The sequence below is a fragment of the Gymnodraco acuticeps genome, unplaced genomic scaffold (assembly GCF_902827175.1).
Source record: "Gymnodraco acuticeps unplaced genomic scaffold, fGymAcu1.1, whole genome shotgun sequence".
Lineage (NCBI taxonomy): Eukaryota > Metazoa > Chordata > Actinopteri > Perciformes > Bathydraconidae > Gymnodraco > Gymnodraco acuticeps.
The window spans coordinates 354,184-373,342 of NW_022992054.1; the positions used below are offsets into that span (position 1 = coordinate 354,184).

Here is a 19,159-nt window from a genome sequence, read left to right on the forward strand (position 1 = left end):
TGAATGTTGAACTTGAAAAAGTGTTTTCTTGCTAATAGGGTACAAGTGGACAAGATAACACCCGTGCAGGATCTAAAGGAGACCCCGGTGATGCAGGACCAGCGGTAACATCCCTCTTAACACATTATAATGCTTTGAAAATGAAAACAAATATCCTGCCAATCCATTTTAAACAGATCCTGCTTGATTGTATTTACATGCTGGGTTCATTCGGACATTTGCTCTGAAATGACAGGGAGAGCTTGGTGAGGATGGAAAGAAGGGTGGCCCCGGTGAACTTGGAAGAGGGGTAAATCATTTGACCATATCTTCACTAACTTCGTTTAATACTAACATGCAACTTTTTTTTTAATCAAAAGGTTATTCTACTCCCACTTTATTAGGGACCTAATGGCAGAAGAGGCCCACCTGGACAAGCTGTATGTCCCTTTATAGTGATACCATACATTGTTTTATACATATTGCAGTAACTTTTGTAGTTGCGATAACATTTTGCTGTTGGCATGTCGTTAAAGGGAAATCCTGGAAAGCCTGGAGTGGAGGGTGTTCAGGGAGAACCTGGTATTGGAGGATCTAGAGTAAGTTTGTCCTTCTTTTCATAATATTTGGCAGATTATCCAATTCACAAATTCACCTGCCAAACATGTATTACAGAGAATGCTGTCATTACTTGGCCACAATAGCATCATTACAAATGGTTTTTACTGGACTGTGGCTGATGTATTTATTTATCTAGGAATATGTTTTTTCATTCTCTATTTGAGTGTTGGAAGTCTAGCTCTAAAATTGAAGAGACTGGTGCATCATAAATGTCTGGTTTGTCTTCTTTAAGGGACCCTCTGGACCGATAGGTGCACCAGGACCCAGAGGAGAAGATGGAAATCCTGGACCCAGGGTGAGTGAACCTCTGAGGACAATTTTATTCAATATTTATTTTAGCTATGTCTGTAACATACTACAATCATATTGATTGAAGAAAGGACATGTATATTTATTGATCACATTTAAAACCATTTTTAAATGGTTTCAAATGATCAAATGCAGATAAAGAACAGAGACAAATTAACCACACATTGCAACTATTAACAATTTGTTTTGGTTTAATTAACTGAAAAAAGGTGCACAGTATACCTTTATTTAGGAAAATGGTATGTATTTTAACGTTTTATTTTTCAGGGTCCCGGAGGTATCCCAGGTACAGCTGGAGAAAAGGGGAGAAGAGCAGCTCTTGGTCGCAAGGTATTGAGTGGAAGATAATTGTATGGCTTATGTTCTCCCATCACCTGCTTGTTTCCTTTATAGACAGACACGCTGGCCCAAGCCCAGCTCTCTTACAATCTCGGACATATATGAATAGTCTATTTCAGCCGGCATGAAAGCACTATTAGAAAACATGAAGGTGCAGAACCTTCATGTTTTCTAATAGTGCTGAGATCTACTGCAAATATAACTTCATTAAATCCTTAGAAACTCTATCCTGACAGCTCAAAGATACATTTCCCTCTTAACTTGAAGCATTGACATTCACTTGTGTAATTATTGCTGTCTCTGTCTCATTGTCTGTATCTGCCTGTCTCTGTGCCATTGTAGGGGGAGCCAGGAGACCCAGGACCTAAGGGTGTTGTTGGACCTTTTGGTCCCCGTGGAGAGCCTGTAAGAGTGCAGACAAATCTTCTTGCATGATCCATAATGTAAAATGGTGAAAGTTGGCCAGATAAGAACCATTCTTCATGATATCAGATAAACACAGTTTATCATGTTGTTTAGGGAAACGAATGTCCAAACAGCAGACAGTTATTAGATCATCTTTTGAATATATACCACTGCCTCACTGCCGTGTTTGCTTTAAAGCAAGGATCTCTATCTGAAAGCGGCTCTGTTGTGTTAAGGAATTGGTGTTTTTGCTGGGACGGATCGTATTCCACGTGTTCTGTCTTTAATAAGTACTCTGACTTTGATTGGACGTTGGTTGAGCCTTTCTCTTCTCCTTTGTTTCAAAGGGGGAAGACGGCAAAGACGGGTTTGGCGTTGCAGGGCTTATAGGAAGAAAGGCAAGTACACTTTTATCTCTAATAATCGGAAGTAATGTATGGTAATAAAAACATGGTTTTGTCATCTTCAATAAAATTAGTGTTAAAATGGTATTTAGCCTCATATATCTAATGATTAGAAAAGAACAATGTGAGGTCAAGAATCCTCAGGCTAATACAGCAGACCTCGCTCTCACAACTAAAGGAAGAAGAATAAATGAAACAACTCAAAGGGAATACCTTACAAACAAAAACAAAAAGGATATATACAAAAAAGGATACAAATAAATAAACAATTCTCAAAGTATGCATTTCCCTCCACAGGGTGATGAGGGCTTCCCAGGATTCTCAGGACGAAAGGTAATACACAACACTGAGTCCTGAGTAGAATCTCAGCTTAGATTACAGAGTAACTCTGTTTCTCATTTCCATTCACTTCCCTTCCATCATTTCAGGGAGCAGCTGGTGACCCCGGCACAAAGGGCGGCCCTGGACCCATAGGCAATCTTGGCCAGAGGGTACGTTTGGAGATCCTTAGATTGATTCATTTGATAGAACATTGTAAATGTGTATATATATAGATATACTGTATGGTATCACTTAGCCTAAGCCCCCAGCATCACTGGACATGTTTGGTGAATACGGTGACACGGTGACCTGATACAGTAGAAACCTTTATGCAGGCTTAGCTGTGAATGAGCTGCATGACTGTGCACATTAAAACAAGCTATTTTTAAAACAAAAAACCAATAGCTTTCATTATTTTTTCTTTCCACTTGTCATTCTTTCCAGGGTGTCTCTGGGAATATAGGAACATCCGGACAGAAGGGAGAGGTCGGACATCCTGGGCCATATGTAAGCAACATGAAATGATTCCTTTAGAGGAACCTCTGTATGAATGACGTGGTGCTACCGTAGCAACATTTCTGGAGTTATGATTTTTAGTATACGAACACTTTCTGAAAAGTGATGTTTAACATGTGATTCACTCCAGCTCACCTTATTGTTGCTCTTTACAACATTTGTTATTATAAGCAATGCAAAAAAATGCTTTTTGTCATGGGTAACGTGCACTTGTTAACACAACTGTTTTTATTTGATTTGAATAGGGTCAGAAAGGACCGAGGGGACCAGGTGTTGTGGTATGTGCTTCTATACACAGTTTAGAAACTGTATTTAATAAATAACAAAACACATCTCTGGTGATCACTCAACGTGTTTCTCTTTTGTTCTCAGCAATGTGACCTGGTTAAGAAAATCAGAGAAAACTGCCGTGAGTACAATTCTGAAATCAACAGTAATGTTATTACATGACAACCGTAACAAATAAATGAATATAATCATGTGTTGTGGACTAAAAACAATATTTGTCCCCTATTTCCTACCAGCTTGCTGTTATGGTAAGTCAAACAAATACTATGAATTAGTTGAAATATGTGCTTTATGCACTGTTACACACAATCTAAATCTTCTACGTACACCCACAGGTCAGCAGGAGTGCCCGCTCTACCCCACTGAGCTGGCCTTTGTCCTGGATACCTCCGAGGGCGTTGGCCGCCCATTCTTCGACAACATGCGTGACACAGTCCTGCGCCTGGTCCGGGACATCACCATCTCTGAGAGTAACTGTCCCAGAGGGGCTCGTGTGGCTGTCACCATGTACAACGATGAGGTGACCACTGATGTCCGCTTTGCCGATGCAATGAAGAAACGTGCGCTGCTGCAGCGCATCGAGGGGCTGCAGCCCCGGCAGACCCGAAAGCAGCGCAACTTGGACACCGCCATGAGCTTTGTGGCCCAGAACACCTTCAAGAGAGTGCGCAGCGGCTTCCTCATGAGGAAGGTGGCCGTCTTCTTCGTGGGCGGGGCCACCAGCAAGGCGCAGGAGATTACTAACGCAGCTCTCCGCCTCCATGATGCTGGCATCTCTGCACTGTTCTTAGTCAACCGTGAGGACAGAGCTCTCGGCAAGGCACTGCAGGTAATACAGAGCAGACACACAACAGATATCACCTCAAATATAAAACCCACATCCAGAAACCTTGGTGTGATGATTGATAGTAACCTCTCTTTTAATCAGAAGTTTCTGTTTTGATCAGTTTTCTATCTATTCAAAAATTAAGTCATCCACTTTTGCCTACTTTTATTTCATCACGTCTGGATTACTGTAACTCCTTATGTTCTAGATTAAGCCAAAAAGCAATATCCCTCCTTCAACTTGTTCAAAATGCAGCAGCAAGATCTTTTACAAATAAGGCTAGACCCCAACACCCCTAATTTAGTCTGTATTTACTGGTAACCTGTCTGTTTTAGAATTGGTTTTAGATTTTACTGATTACTTTTAAAGATCTAACAGTTTGGATCCTGATGACCTCCCTGACTTGTGTGCCCTTATGAGCCTGTGGCAGCCTCAGATCCTCGGGTAGGGCTCTTCTTTCTGGCGGTTCCCAAAACCACGCTAAAAACTAAGGGGGACCGAGCCTTTTACATCAGAGCTCTGCAGCTCTGGAACTCCCTGTCCGAGAATCTGAGGCTGGCAGAATCAGGGACATCTTTTAAATCATTTCTTAAAACTAATCTCTTATTAAAGCCTTTTACTAATAATGCCATTGCTCGGTTTTACTGTACATCCATGTTTTATTCGACTTTACTTTCTTTTTACATTTGTATTATTGTACTTAACATTGTATAGTTTGCAGGGTGGGGTTAGTTGACCTCATGTTCTGTTGCCGCCTGAGCGACTTGTCCATGTAAAGCACTTTGTAACTTTGTTTTTAAAAGTAGGCCTACTGTATAAATATGAATAATTATGATTGTTATATGTCAAAGGGGAACTTTGCAGTACAGGCATACACATAAGCCTATTGACAGTGTCTCTACAGGAGAAACTGATACAGTGAACTGTACTGTGCCTCTTGTTCTCCAGGTGAACAACACAGCCCTGGCTCAGGTCCTCGTGCTGCCTGGCCCTGGAAGTGCTCAGTACAATTCAGTCCTCCAGAAGGTGATGAACTGCCATGTCTGCTTCGGTAAGAGCTCCATGTTTGAACATTAATAATGTCACCACAGATTAGTTTTTGTTAATATTATATCTTAATATATTTTTCACATTTACACTGATTTTCTTTTCCAAAAAATCGTTTGTTTTTTTTGTCCGTTAAAGTCGAAATCTTCCGGACAAAATGAGAAAAGTGCCGGTCAAAGGTCTTCTTTGTTATTTATTGAGCTTTAAAAGAAATGTATATGATTCGATATTAAACAAACTACTTATAGTAGATTAACTACATTATTCAAAAGTGTAATTTACAATAATACGGGAATAATAAACGGAGCCCTCCCTCTCCTGACAGCCCGTCAGTATCCGTCTCATGCAACTCGCGGATCAGTAATGAGTGACCCGACAGTAAAAAATAAACATATCTATAACTAGTGTAGGTAGTTTGAGAGGTAATTAAAATAGCTACGTGTGATTTTTGCGCAACTGATGCGGTATTGTGCTAAGGGCAAATTATTTTGACCGGACATTTTGACCGGAGAGATTTAGATTTGCCGGTCTTCAGCATATTTTACCGGTCAAAGTCCGGTAATTACCGGCTAACGGAAACTCTGGACAGTACACTGGCTTAATGAGTACCTCCAATACAACTTTTGAGGATTCGAAATACATCGCCTTCATTTAGTGACTAAAGTAACAATACATTGTATGGGGTTGCTTTTTTTTTAGACGTCTGCTCTCCGGACCAGATGTGTGACTATGTGCCCCCGTCAGCTAGCCGAGACAGGAGGTCTTCCACCACCGACGAGGACATCGACATGGCTTTCCTCATGGACAGCTCGGAGACAACTTACCCAACTGTCTTTACTGAAATGAAACGTTACATCGCGTCCATCGTTGAGCAGCTCCAAGTGTCTTCAAATCCCACAACATCCGCTCACCACCCCAGAGTGTCTGTGATCCAGCAAGCCCCTTACGAGTTCCTCAACAACAAAACTGGCTCTCCAATCCGTGTTGACATCGGTTTGACCGAGTACAGCTCAGCTCAGGATATAGTCAAATTCCTGCTGGAGAAGACGCCACAGCTAGAGGGTGGCCGGGCGCTGGCGGCGGCTATCGAATCGACCGTGGAGCAGGTGTTTGAAGTGGCACCTCTCCAACGTTCCAGGAAAGTGCTGCTGCTCTTTGTGACAGGAAGTGTAGAAGGAGAAGAGGAGCAGCTGGTGCGTATTGCCACTGAGATCAAGTGCAGAGGCTACTTCCTGGTGATCCTGGGTGTGGGCGAGACTCTGAGCGCTGGGGATGCTCGTGTATTGTCACGCATGGCCAGTGAGCCGTCGGATGTCTTCTTTAAGCGGCTGGACACCATCTCACAATTTTACGACAAACACATGCAGACCTTCGGCCAGCTGCTGCCAAAGTACATCAGCAGTAAGTCAAAGACCATTTATTTTGTTTATCTTTTTGTTTCTTTTTGTCTAAATGCCATTAATTGATAGGTTAATCCAAGTCCCTGTGAGTGACACACCATGTTCTGCCTTATTCTTCTCTTTAGTTGAAAATGCTTTCTACATGTCCCCTGAAGTCTCCAAAAACTGCAAGTGGTTCCAGAGTGACCAGGCCCTGAAAAACCCCTTTTCTTCATCACACCAACAGGAGTTAGTATTGTAGTATTTTGTATTTATTTATAACTTGTTTCTGTTTTGGGACTTTGATGGTTTTATTCACGATGTATTGGTATATGCACAGGGAACATCACAAACATCATGAAAACCAGCAGACAGTTCATCAAAGAAAGCACACTGGTAAGTTTGGATTCAACAAAATAACTGAACTGTTTCAGCAGATAACGTGACTTTAAAGTACTGTTTGATATGGACTGGTAAATACGGCTTTATTCACTTTGAATTCTGATTCTTTAAGCCTGGGGTGTCTAACTCAATTTCATTGCGGGCCACATTAGCATTATGGTTGCACTCAAAAGGCCGGTTGTAACTTTAAGACTATATAAATATACATATATAAATATAATGTATTACATTATAGGCTCTGCATTGGATTATTATCAGTTCTGGTAATAAATCCATAAATACTACGTCTGAAAGAAGAAGTCTAGGGCAAATAATTGAAAGCAAATATTGAACAATTACGCCAATTGTAGTGTACATTATATTCCTTGCAAGCTCTTGCGGGCCACATAAAATGAGGTCCAAAAATCCGGCCAAAGGCCCAATCTGGCCCACGGGCCTTGAGTTTGACACCCCTGCGTTTAAGCAATGCATAGATAACAGCTAATAGTAGCTGCGGATACATTTCCCCATAGCTAAGAGCCATACTGAAGTGAGTATTCCCCCCTTCAGAGTCAGATGAGCTCCACGTCTCTAACGTGACCTCCAGCAGCCTCAAGCTGCGTTGGACCAACCCGGACTCCAAGCTCTTTGTGTACTTCGAGGTGATGGTGACCCGGCTGCATGACCACGCCCTGGTGCTGAAGACCAACGTGTCGGGCACAGAGCTCTCCGTGGACAACCTGCAGAGTGCTCAGACATACCACGCTGTGGTCACCGCCCACACTGCAGAGGGACAGGTCGTCTCCACCCGCAAAGGCATCATGACTACGAGTAGGTCCTTAAACACATCTACAGAAATGAGTCGTACGTTTTTTATCCCACAAGATGATGTCTTATTAAAAAAACATGAAGGAATATTTCCTATCACCCACAACATTGAAACCTTGTGAATTCTACCAGATATGAACATGTCTGGGTGGGGAAGACAAAGAAAGTACAGCAAGAAACAGCAATGACTTAAGTGGTGCTGGATTATATACAAGATGTTATAATAATATATAATTGTATTTTAAACATTATATCAATTATTCCTATTTAAAATGATCCATGTTATCTGAATGTATTGCAATACCCCTACTTTGACCCTTACTTTGCAGACTTTTTGGACATTTTTAAACACCTTGGTCTTTTTTTTGTTTGGTGTTTGCTGTTTTTTGTGTCTGTGTTTGGGGAGGGGAGATGTTAAACATGTTTTAAACTAAAGCCAAATGAAACTGAATACATCTTCCCTTTGACAGAAGCAGCAGAGCATAAGCCATCCAGCCGGAGCAGCAGCCCTGTGAACACTACACCGCTGGACAGACCACAAACTGGTGAGTGACTGCACATGTTTTCTGCTTTTACCTGTACTATGTTTTTTTAAACTTGCATGAAATGTTAATAAGCTGGAAGAAATTCACTCTTTGATCTTCCCTTCAGTATTTACTCTATATTTTACTGCTGCAAGGATGTTTATGGTCTGTTTGTATGTCACTGTGTTTCCTAGGCAGTATGATAGTCTTATAAATAAAACCTGATATTCCAAGAACATAACATGCTCTGCTGTGGACAGCAATATTTTGCAACAAAAAATGTAAAGTCCCAAAATAGAATGTGGGTCATTCAGGAAAACGTAGAAAACCTACCGCTCAAACTATTGGTCTTGGTTGCTTGAAGTTGCATTGTAAGAAATCAACTTCTTGTTGGTAAGACAGTAGAAGCAGGGAAACATATTTGTCCGAGGAGTAAAGCTTTGATGAGGACATCTAAAGAGACTGTAACAGGAGAGTCTGAGGAGATAAGCTTCTCTACCTGCCCTGCAATCATTCGTTTAGCAATGCTGCCTTTATTATCTGTATTCAGTGATCGCTGTACTCTGATAAGCCAGTGTGTGTCAGGAAGGAACTGAATAGAAATGAGGGCAAGCTGACATGAAAAACCGGGACAGGGCAAACAATCCCAACAGGTGGGAAAACACAAATACAGGAAGTAAAAACAGACAAAACACGGGGAGAAAACTTTTCAAAATAAAACAGGAAACACAAAAACCATGATCAGGACTGTGAGCAAGAACATGAGTTTACCAGCAAAGTTTACACAATGATGTCCCAGAAATGAATGAACAGACGATGCAGCCAAGACTCCAGAGAATGTTCCTAGTTATCTGCGATGAAGAATTTATATTTATTGTATGGGTTTGACTCCTGGGATTGGTAACATGCTGGTAACCTGAACCACACAGCCTAAAGACCGTGGATGACTAAACTAACAAAACAGTAGCTGGAGTTATAACTAACTGTGAGATTCACCAATGAACCTGCACCTAAACCTCTTTCTTTCTACTGAATGCTTTCTTATTTTCAAATGTCCAAACTCCTAATAATGCCAGTAGCCCTTGAAAGATGTTATGGCATGTTGTGTTCCATTTCCTTTGCCCTAGGAGAATGAACCATATCAATTATAAGATTCATTTGACCCATTAGAGCTAAACACCCTTATTAATATGATTGTATCCAAAACCAGCATCTTCTTTAACAGCACACAGTACATGCTGTATGTTTAATATATACTTCATTAAATATTAACACAAACTCATCTTCTCTCTCTGTCTGTCGTCCATCACTGCTCTTGTCTTTTTTCTTTATGCATGTTCTAGTTAATGAATTTGCAGACCAATGCTCACTTGACTATGATCCTGGAATGCCGTGCAAAGACTATCAGGCTAAGTGGTTCTTTGACAGAAAGAACGGGATCTGTACACAGTTCTGGTATGGAGGTTGTGGAGGCAATGACAATAGGTTCCACACTGAGGCCCTCTGCCTGAAAAACTGCTTGAGGTCAGGTACGTGTTTGTCAGGGCTGGGCCCTCTGAGGGAATGTACTGTTGGGTTGGCCTGATACAACACAGCACACAACCTGCAGATAAAGACCTGCAGGTTGAGTATCAAACAAAGGTTTGCTAAACCTTGCTCCAGAACTACTGTAGTCCAGTCACAGCTGAGCACACCAGGCCATGGATGTCCCCACAAAATACAATGGTGTGCAAATGAGTCTCTAAAAAAGGAGGGTACTTATTTAAAGGGTGTTTTCTTTTTTTAAGCATCACTTTTAGAGCGAAAAGATGAACAAATGTAAAGGATAGATGAAACCGTTTTTTTATCTGCTCAAATGTAAGCTGTGAATGCTAGCATGGCCTGCTAGGTGGTTAACTACAGCAGTGACCTCCAGAGTCAAGGCATATGTCATGTTCCTTCAGAATAAAGAAAAATATGTTTTGGGTTTGAGCCTGGTTGCTGGTATATCAGGTTGCAAGGCTTTGTCCTGCTCTTCATTTAGCTTGTGGACGTTCACAGTTTGCATATTCAAGACACTTTGCTGTGTTTGCTTTAGTTACACAAATGACTGGAAGCAGCGTTTCCAACCAACTCACACACAGGCAGTGCGAGAATTAGAAGCTTGACGGGCGTAGACACTCTAATTAAGTGGGCAAGGCTTAGCAAACCATTCATTTATTCCATGATATTTATAGAAGCTGAAGTTTACTGTTATTCCTGTGAATTCTCTTTCAACATGTCAATGATCCCATGATAGGTGTACTGGAAGGGTCAAGCAGTAAACGGAAAGCATTTTGCTAATGTGCCTTACAGACAATGATGATTGAATAGTAAATGTCTGTGGTAATTCATATCTGTATATCACCACATCCTGATCGTTTTCCAGCAGCTGGTGAACATCTGTCTCTTTCAGCTGAAACCACATCTAACTGTTATGTTTCCACAGTGCCAGAGCTGGAGCCACGCGTGCAGCAGGTTGAACAGGTGGAGGTCCTCCTGGATCCTGGTGAGATCTCGTATACATTCACTGCTGAGTATCTCTCTGCACAGTATTATGTGACTGTTCCTTCCCCTCTAACTCTTTATTTTTGAAGACATAGCTGACTTTAATGTGGCTGTGACATACAGTATATGCTAGTGAGCCAATAGAGACGAAAAAGCACTTCCTTCCTGGTAGAGTATAAAAACAAGCGAATCACATCCTCAAAACTTGATATGAATTTTCAGACCAACCCTAATGTTATGCATTTTTCTCAAAAAGATATGCATCACTGTATAATTCAATTTCCACAAAACTTTGCTAAACAATAATTCCTTTGTATTGAACTGGAAACTAACCCACCTCCTTCACTGCTCCTCTGCTGCTCTATATGACGGAAACAAGTCAAAGCCAAGCTTGGAAATCTGGGAAGTTATGCTTTTGTCACAGGAGCAAGCCAAGTCCTGACCACAGAGAAAATGAATGGAAAGCCTTGTTCACTGCTTCATTGTTTTTCTGGCAGTAGTCCTCCCAGAAGACAAGTTCAATTTGTCAGTACGGTTAGACGTTGCCGTAAATTGGACTGAAAGACTTAGTCTAAACGCAATGGGCTCTATCTCAATTGATTATGGAATAATGAAAATCTGCACTGATTAAAGTGCTTTCATGCTTTCCTTGCAACATTGCAGCATTGTGCTTATTTCCATTGGGCAATCCTCTACGTGATGTTCCACTAGACATTACGTTTATTAAGTTATTTAGTGAGCAGTTAGTTAAAGCATGCAGCCCTGCCAGTGATATGTGTCGTTGTAGTTGCGTTGTGTTTTTATACTCTCCATGATCTTCTTTGTCACTCCCCTCCCAGCGGGCTCTACAGCTTTGGACATTTGCCAGCTTTCCAAAAAGGAAGGAACTTGTGCCAAGTTTGTCCTGAAGTGGCACTTCGATGCCACCAGTAAGAGCTGCACGCGCTTCTGGTATGGAGGCTGTGGTGGGAACCAGAATCGCTTCGACACGCATCAGGAGTGTGTGAACGCTTGTGGAAAACCAGGTACATGTTCTGTTCATAATAATCATCTTCCAGTATCCCCGATCAGCTATGATCAAGTTACTGACCCATGAAGAGAACATCTTGAAATGCCACTAAACTCCACTGGCAAAACAGTAATTGTACTCAGTACACATGAGTTGGTGGTCCAACGCTGCCTTCATCGGTTACTAGCCAATCATAAGGTAGTTCTGCCGTCACCAAGTTAGGAAAAAAGAAAATTGTGAAGTTCCGATGATGTCATCACACATGTGCTTCAGTTTGTTGCAGGGAGTTGTGCATTCAGAATAATGGGGGGGTTTTGTTGGGATCACACCTGTTGGACAATGAGATTTTTTTCCCATGGCATCATTTTCAGACTACTGATGTTTTGGATTAATGGGCTTTCAGAACAATAGGAAGTCCCCATGGAAACAAATACATGTTATTTTATTCATTCAATGGCTAACCATGTTTCTCCTTTCATTCATTATCAGCACCCCTCAAACAAGGAGTCCTCGCTGCGATGAGAACATAGAACACAGCTTCCTCCAAACCATCCAAAATGGCCATACTGTAAGGATGCAAAGCCAAAGCAAGGGTGGCTTCACTGGACTCCACAAAAAATGACTTTAACCCAAATTCTTGAAGTATTTTTTTAACAACAAGAAGGAAGCAACACGATTTGCTGCATGATTTGTTTTAACCTACTGGTGCTATGTAGTATGTTTGTTTTATCAATTCATTAAGTGCATTTTGGAACAATGGCATCATAAGAGTTTTTAAAATCACTTTGATAATTAAGAAAGAAACTATGACATTTTTGGACAGAGATTAGTTATAACTGAGTATGCAGGACTGGCATGCAATGCAGTATCCTTTTTATGTGTTTTTTACATTCCACATTCACATAGCAACATTGGCTTTTATTGACTCTTATGTTTTAAACTTCACTTGATCCCTGTAGCTTCACGACTTTACAGCCTCACAATCCACAGTAATGTTTAGTCTCATGTGTGTATATAAATGACAATGACCAAACATAATGAAATGTTAAGTGCACTTCTGGATCCACTGCCTCAGAACACACAAGTTCCAGCTGTTGAGAAATGGAATGTACTTATCAAGCTGTTTTTATTTGTGTTTCATTTGATTTTAACTGAAATGTGTGTTTTATCTGGGTATAGGGGAAATAAACACGAAATAGACTTTCTAATAAACATGAGCAACTCATTATTTTCTTTCCTGTTTTGAATAATAAACATGACAAGGTACATGGTTCACATTGCACTTAATGTCATTGTGGAACTCAAACAGCAGCTGGAGGTTCAACAAAACCAGAAGCTGTTAACATCCCAAAACAGTTATATTTGTTATTATTGAATATTACACTACTGCCTTTTACTCTTCCATCTATAATTAAATTGCAGTGATATGTTAAAATTCAGTGGTAAGAAGTAACTAACTACATTTATTCAAGTACCGTACTTAAGTGCAATTGTAACCCTCCTGTTGTGTTCGTTTCCCTCCCTTACTTTGGTGTTCGCGGTCAAATGTGACGGGTCCTGTTTTAACTGCTATTACATGAACACAAAAACCATTCATCATCACCACATTTCATTTAACACCCTTTCAAACTGTACATATTGTATCAGACTACTGGTATACATGAACAACTGCAGTACATATACAAAGAACAGACACTGAACATGTATTGGTGTGCCAGGTGTGATTCATGTGGGGGGATGGGCACATAAGAGGGGGGGAACACATTGTGTGTGTGTGTGTGTGTGTGGTGTGTGTGTGTGTGTGTGTGTGTGTGTGTGTGTGTGTGTGTGTGTGTGTGTGTGTGTGTGTGTGTGTGTGTGTGTGTGTGTGTGTGTGTGTGTGTGAGACCGTGAACACCATGGTGTTTCAAAGTTGACTAAATCATCCAAAATGCAATGAAAGTGTGATCAGTAATTGTATATGTTCAAATGTCTCCTGTGAAGGATATCATAAAGCCTTAATGCAATCGAATGTCAAACTAAAAAGTTATGATCGATGAAAGAAGTAAATCGGTCAGATTTGATCCGAACACAACAGGAGGGTTAAGATACTTCAACTTTACTATATCCATTTGATGCTACTTTGTACTTCTACTTCACTACATTTCAGAATTAAATAGTGTACTTCTACTCCACTACATGTATTTAATCCCTTTAGTTACTTCACAGATGTGGATGAATGATGTGAAATATAACCAAGTGTTGAATCAGACTTTAGTTCCACCTGGAGTAAATCCACCAGCTACCCTGCAGTATACAAAGTCATTCAGACTAGCTGCACCTTTACCAGCTTTGAGAACACTTTCATGATCAATCATTATAAAACATATCATATATATTATTCTGAAATGGACCAATCAAACAATCACTACTTTTACTGTCGCTACTTTCACGATATTTATAATAATACTTTTCTACTTTTACTTATATTTTGAATGATTAGAGTATTCCTACAATCTGGAACTGAGTACTTCATCAACCTCTGCTTGAATTCCACTGAAAGAAGAAAGCAGACAACATTCTGCAGTGAACAAAATCTATTGTCATGATTAAGAATGTTTTATAGAGTTCTAAGAAGTTTGCAGCGCCCCCTGTGACTCCGAGCTCCATGACTGTTATGAGGCTGGATCCTCTGACCACCAGACTGCACCTCCTCCCTGACTAAAGGAGTTGAGCTGCAGACATTACGACTAATAGTGTTATTTGGCAACATGTAATGCCCCCAAAGCATGTCAGACTCCTGAGAAAGTCCAAAGCTTTAAAGTAGATCACACCTGTTGTTAGTAAAAAGCTGTTGTGAAATCGGCTACACTCAGAAAGACCTGTGATGGCTGATGTTAGGAGAGAAGCAACACACTTTCAAAGGGTCTTTAAAGTGGACCTATCATGCTATATTTGAAACATATATTGTAGGGCCATACCTATATAAAGTATATAAATATAGTTTGTTTTTTTTAAATACCAAAAAGATCCTGCATTTTAGCCATGCCTCATTTTGCTCTATTTGCTCTTTCCAGCGCTGTTTTTGCAGGGGGCTGATTCTGTGAGCTGCAGCTGACCATGCCCCCCTGCAGGGGAGTTGGCAGTTACTTTGGCATTAGGGCAGGGATATCTAGATACTTTCCAAGGTTTGACATAATGAATTGTGCTACTTTTAAAGCAAGCAGTGATGTTTTCAAATCTGTAATCAAAAAGCTCCTCAAAAACGCTATCGAAGCAGTTCCTGCCGTTGCTACGTTAGTTCAAACAGTAACAACGGACTACTTTTCTTAGCGGATGCATGTCAATTTAAATCAATACATAAAACTATTTTTTAAATCAATAAAATCATTTTCTAAATCCATAAAAGCATTTCAATTAATATTGGGAGTCATGTCGTTACTTTGTCGAGAATGTGGCCATGTAATAAGCGGGATAATGTGCACATTGCATAATGTGCCTTCATGCCGATCTAGATCCCTCCGCTTCGCGTCGGGCTCCTGATCAGCCTGTCGGTGTTCTTTTCCCCATAATGACCGCGTCGCTGCACATTATCCCTTACATATGATTATATAGAGTCATTATTCATTTGTTTTAAAGCAGGAGGAGCAAAAGCTTGCCTCTGGGAGGGAGACAAAGAGCCATAGCGGAGAATAAACAGAAGGGCAACCATGGCAACCATGCAAGGGAAGTCTTCTTCGCTGCTTTTGTGGCAGACTACAGCGCCACTTACAGGCCTGGCATATGTACTACAGCGTCTCCAGCGCTTTCGAGCAGCAATGGCCGGCCGTGGCCCAACCTCTCATTCCCCTGATAGGTGGAGAATTGACCAATAGCCGTAGCACTACCGTCCTGACGTCAGGACAGTGTTCAAATCTGGATCAGTCTGTATCAGATCCGTTGCAGCCCCTTTTTTAGAGATTTGGGTATGGAGGAAAATAGAGAGGGTTGTGTTTTCTGACACTTGGTGAGTTCCCTGGAACACCGGGGACACATATTCATGTATAAAAGACGTACAAAAGTGCATTTTGCATGATAGGTCCCCTTTAAGTAACTAATAAAGCAAACTTTTTTTGTAAGGACACTTTGTGCTCATGGTCGCTAACCATTTGTGTAATTTCGTTCTACAATTACTGTTTGAATGTTACTGCTTTTAGATGAAAGTGAATGAACTTCAAAGTGAAGGGAGCCCTGCCCTAAATGAATGAGATAAGATAACTCTGGTTGTGATTTGGGGGTTTATAAATAGACTTGACCTAACTCCAGAATGTCATTTTCTGTTTCTTCAACAAAATGATGTTCCCAAATGATGAAGATACTTGTTTGAATTAGCATTTAACATTTCACAGAGAAAACATTTTAGAATTCATAACTGAACAGTAAAAATGACCAAACACAAAGTGATAACTGCTTCCTCTGCGACCCGACCACGGACAAGTGGGAGAAGATGGATGGATGGAAAAAAGTGAGTTTCTAATAAAACATCTGTTAAGGGGGGGAGTTCCTGTGGGATTTGATTGTTGGTATTTGTGAAGATTGGCTAACCTCCATTACCAGAATGCGTTGTGCATTCAGTGGGGAAGGTTCACAAATGTAACCTTTTCTTTCACATGACCTCAGTATTCCTTACAACCCTTTAAAAAAAAGATAAAATGAAAATATACCCAAGAGATTACCCATGATTAGTGTGTTTCTCCCTTGCCTCTAAGAGCCTATCCATCCATCTAATAATGTTATAAAACAATGTATCATTCACAGAGGACGATTACTTTAATTATTGATGCTTGATAATACCAATGCACTTTTACAGGTCAATATAAAAATCACACATTTCAAGAAGCAAGTATTTTGACTCTGTTGATTTGGTACATTGAAGGATCTGAGTACTTCCTTCCTTGATCTTATTATATCCTCTCACAACACACCACCCTCAAATCAGACCTGTGCTTTTTTTAACAGTTTTTTTTTTCAACAGTCCTAGAGGATGAGAGTTGTGTGGCTCAGTGGACCCTACCATTTTGCTTTAATTTGTTCGTCTCCTCAAATCTGTCTGATATGAGCCTCTGCTGTACTTCAGAGGTGCAGGAGGTATAACTATAGAAACAAAAACCCAGCCAGTCCTCCATGATCAACAAAAAAACAGTGGCCTCAGCAACTGGCAATTGTGTGTCAGAGTTTCCACAATGAGCAGTAAGTGACTAACAGCAGCTCCCTGTGGTCCAGTACCGAGGCCTTCAGCACATGCCAAAGAAAACCTCCCACCCCCTTCTAACATGCAACCAGCCAGCCGCATATGAACTATAATAAATAACCTCCACACCGTTAAACAGAGAAAATCATTATTCGGGTTTCCGTACAGTGATAAATGGATCAAAAAGAACATGCGAAAAAAGCATAATCTTTTTCTCCTTTCACCTCCCTTTTCTATTCCAACCAAATCACGCGCTCTCACTGATTTCATCCCGTTTGAAACTTTAATATTTCAATGCTACCATTCCTCTCTGGGTGTTTTTACCTTTTTCAAATCTTTCTCTATCGACAAAACTGCACAGTCTGTGGATACAGGAATGTACTGCATCAAGATTCTGGATGATCATGTTCTTAGTATTTAGCAGTGGTCAGGACCAGCAAGGCTGGCCGAAGCACTATCAGAATCACTTACTAACATTGTAATATATTTTTTATATATCTAAATGGCAATTAATCTGTTGCCTCGACCAATCGGATTAAGAGGGCATCTAGCAGGCCTACGATAATGTAGGCATTTTCATGTCCTTTGATTGGATTGTCAGTGCTAGCAAATACTAGCATAGCGATAGCGACCTGCTAGCAAACAGCATCTGTAGCGTCCTTATCAACCTGCACAAGGTAAAATATTTCCGTTTAGATTTTAAAGCTGTTTTTCAAACCACAATGGCTGACAGCGGAGGAGACATTGATTTGGTGAAGCTAGCAAGCCAGTCGCAGCCGGGGAAAGGGTTTGTCCACCACTTCCAACTCACTAACTGTAGTGGTACATCACAGCCTCCGAGGAGCACATTGCTGGGAACGCCTGATATTCACAACTGATCAACTCGGTGTTTGGAGCCATATACGTTTTCAAACTTGAGTTGTCTAACCAAGGCAGCAGCGAGACACAAAGCACGGCTGGACACTTATAAGCAACGGTGCTTTTGAAAACTTTTGGGGAAGCCTAAGTGGACCTACAGCTTAACGAACAAGTGCGCAGGGAAACAGTGCTCCACAATGGTTTCTGCCAGAAATACGACTGGACAGATTTGACTTTCAGCATTATCCTCCATGGCGATAGAACAGGACTTATTATTGGAACTGAAAACTCAGATAACAGAGTAATTGAACTGTGGTGTACAAACAATCAAACGTATTGGCAATAATGACTTTTATTTACAGTTTTTGATATTTTATTGTAATTTCATTAGGCAATATTGATGCTTCTGCTAGGGATGATGTATATTGTCAGCAGTAGCTGCAGTGAAAGGAGACTTGTTGAATTGTGTTATCTGGGTTTCCTGCTTTAGTAACGGCATTCATTCTCGCTACATTAGATATCTATCTGTGATGCAACGCCCTGTTATTCTGCGTTTCTGTATAATATGAATGCTTTCTATAGCTGTGACGTCATAATGATAAGAGGTGGATTTATTCAGGTAGGAGTCTACTGAAGGCCTAGGGGTGAAATGCATGGCCCGCTATTTAGGGTTTTTACATAATAAGCCACTTGGGGGTAGTCCACATTTTTGTAGACATGAACTCCAAACAGAGATTTCCCAGCGGAAAGTTGTAGTGGATCTTTGAGAAATAGTGAATATAAGCTCTGAAGTAAACAAAGAACAACACACGTTTACTGTAACTGTATGTGGACCATGTCCCCCTAATGCAGTGGTTCTCAAACTTGTCCTGTCATTCCCCACTTTGAACAGGTGGGCCTTTTCAATAAAAAAAAATAAAACAATTCGTGAGCTACTTTTACTCCTCTTTTTTTGCAGTGTATATATTTAGCACATTGTAACATTATTATATGCTTACCTTTAACCTTTGTGTGCTGTTTGGGTCTGTGGGACCGTTTTCAGTGTTTACTAAAAGAACATGTATTCAATTTAATTATTTTAACCTGCTTTATTTGGGGGTGGACCTCACATCCTCTAGAGGGGTCCGGGGCATGCACCCCTGGGCAGATTTGAAAAGTGAAATGCATCAATCTGGTGCACTTTGAGCACAACATGAATGTATGGATAGTACAGCTCTCAACACTCAGATGAAAGGGAGCTGTATACTTTTCAATAATCCAAACATCTTTAGAATATGATCACAACCAATAACACATCATTTAAACTTGTTTATTCTTATCTTATGTTACCTATAGCATTCGTTCTTTTTATATATTGTGGTGCCGAGGAAAGGGAGTCGGAGGCGGTGTG

At 40.7% G+C, this 19,159-nt stretch overlaps 1 protein-coding gene across 1 annotated transcript in view; it reads left to right on the plus strand.

Annotated features, from left to right (window-relative positions):
• Nucleotides 1-12,919, plus strand: part of col6a3 (collagen, type VI, alpha 3) — a 51,995-nt gene extending 39,076 nt beyond the window's left edge. Inside the window, 25 exon segments of the mRNA XM_034202146.1 lie at nucleotides 39-104; nucleotides 236-289; nucleotides 384-419; nucleotides 516-578; nucleotides 833-895; nucleotides 1,177-1,239; nucleotides 1,591-1,653; nucleotides 2,001-2,051; nucleotides 2,355-2,390; nucleotides 2,486-2,548; nucleotides 2,823-2,885; nucleotides 3,140-3,172; nucleotides 3,267-3,303; nucleotides 3,419-3,430; nucleotides 3,518-4,011; nucleotides 4,957-5,059; nucleotides 5,755-6,456; nucleotides 6,581-6,683; nucleotides 6,775-6,830; nucleotides 7,386-7,646; nucleotides 8,114-8,188; nucleotides 9,511-9,696; nucleotides 10,635-10,694; nucleotides 11,533-11,718; nucleotides 12,192-12,919. Of these exon segments, the coding sequence (XP_034058037.1) occupies nucleotides 39-104; nucleotides 236-289; nucleotides 384-419; nucleotides 516-578; nucleotides 833-895; nucleotides 1,177-1,239; nucleotides 1,591-1,653; nucleotides 2,001-2,051; nucleotides 2,355-2,390; nucleotides 2,486-2,548; nucleotides 2,823-2,885; nucleotides 3,140-3,172; nucleotides 3,267-3,303; nucleotides 3,419-3,430; nucleotides 3,518-4,011; nucleotides 4,957-5,059; nucleotides 5,755-6,456; nucleotides 6,581-6,683; nucleotides 6,775-6,830; nucleotides 7,386-7,646; nucleotides 8,114-8,188; nucleotides 9,511-9,696; nucleotides 10,635-10,694; nucleotides 11,533-11,718; nucleotides 12,192-12,232 (2,970 nt within the window). The 3' untranslated portion in view covers nucleotides 12,233-12,919.
• The last annotated feature ends 6,240 nt before the right edge of the window (nucleotides 12,920-19,159 follow it).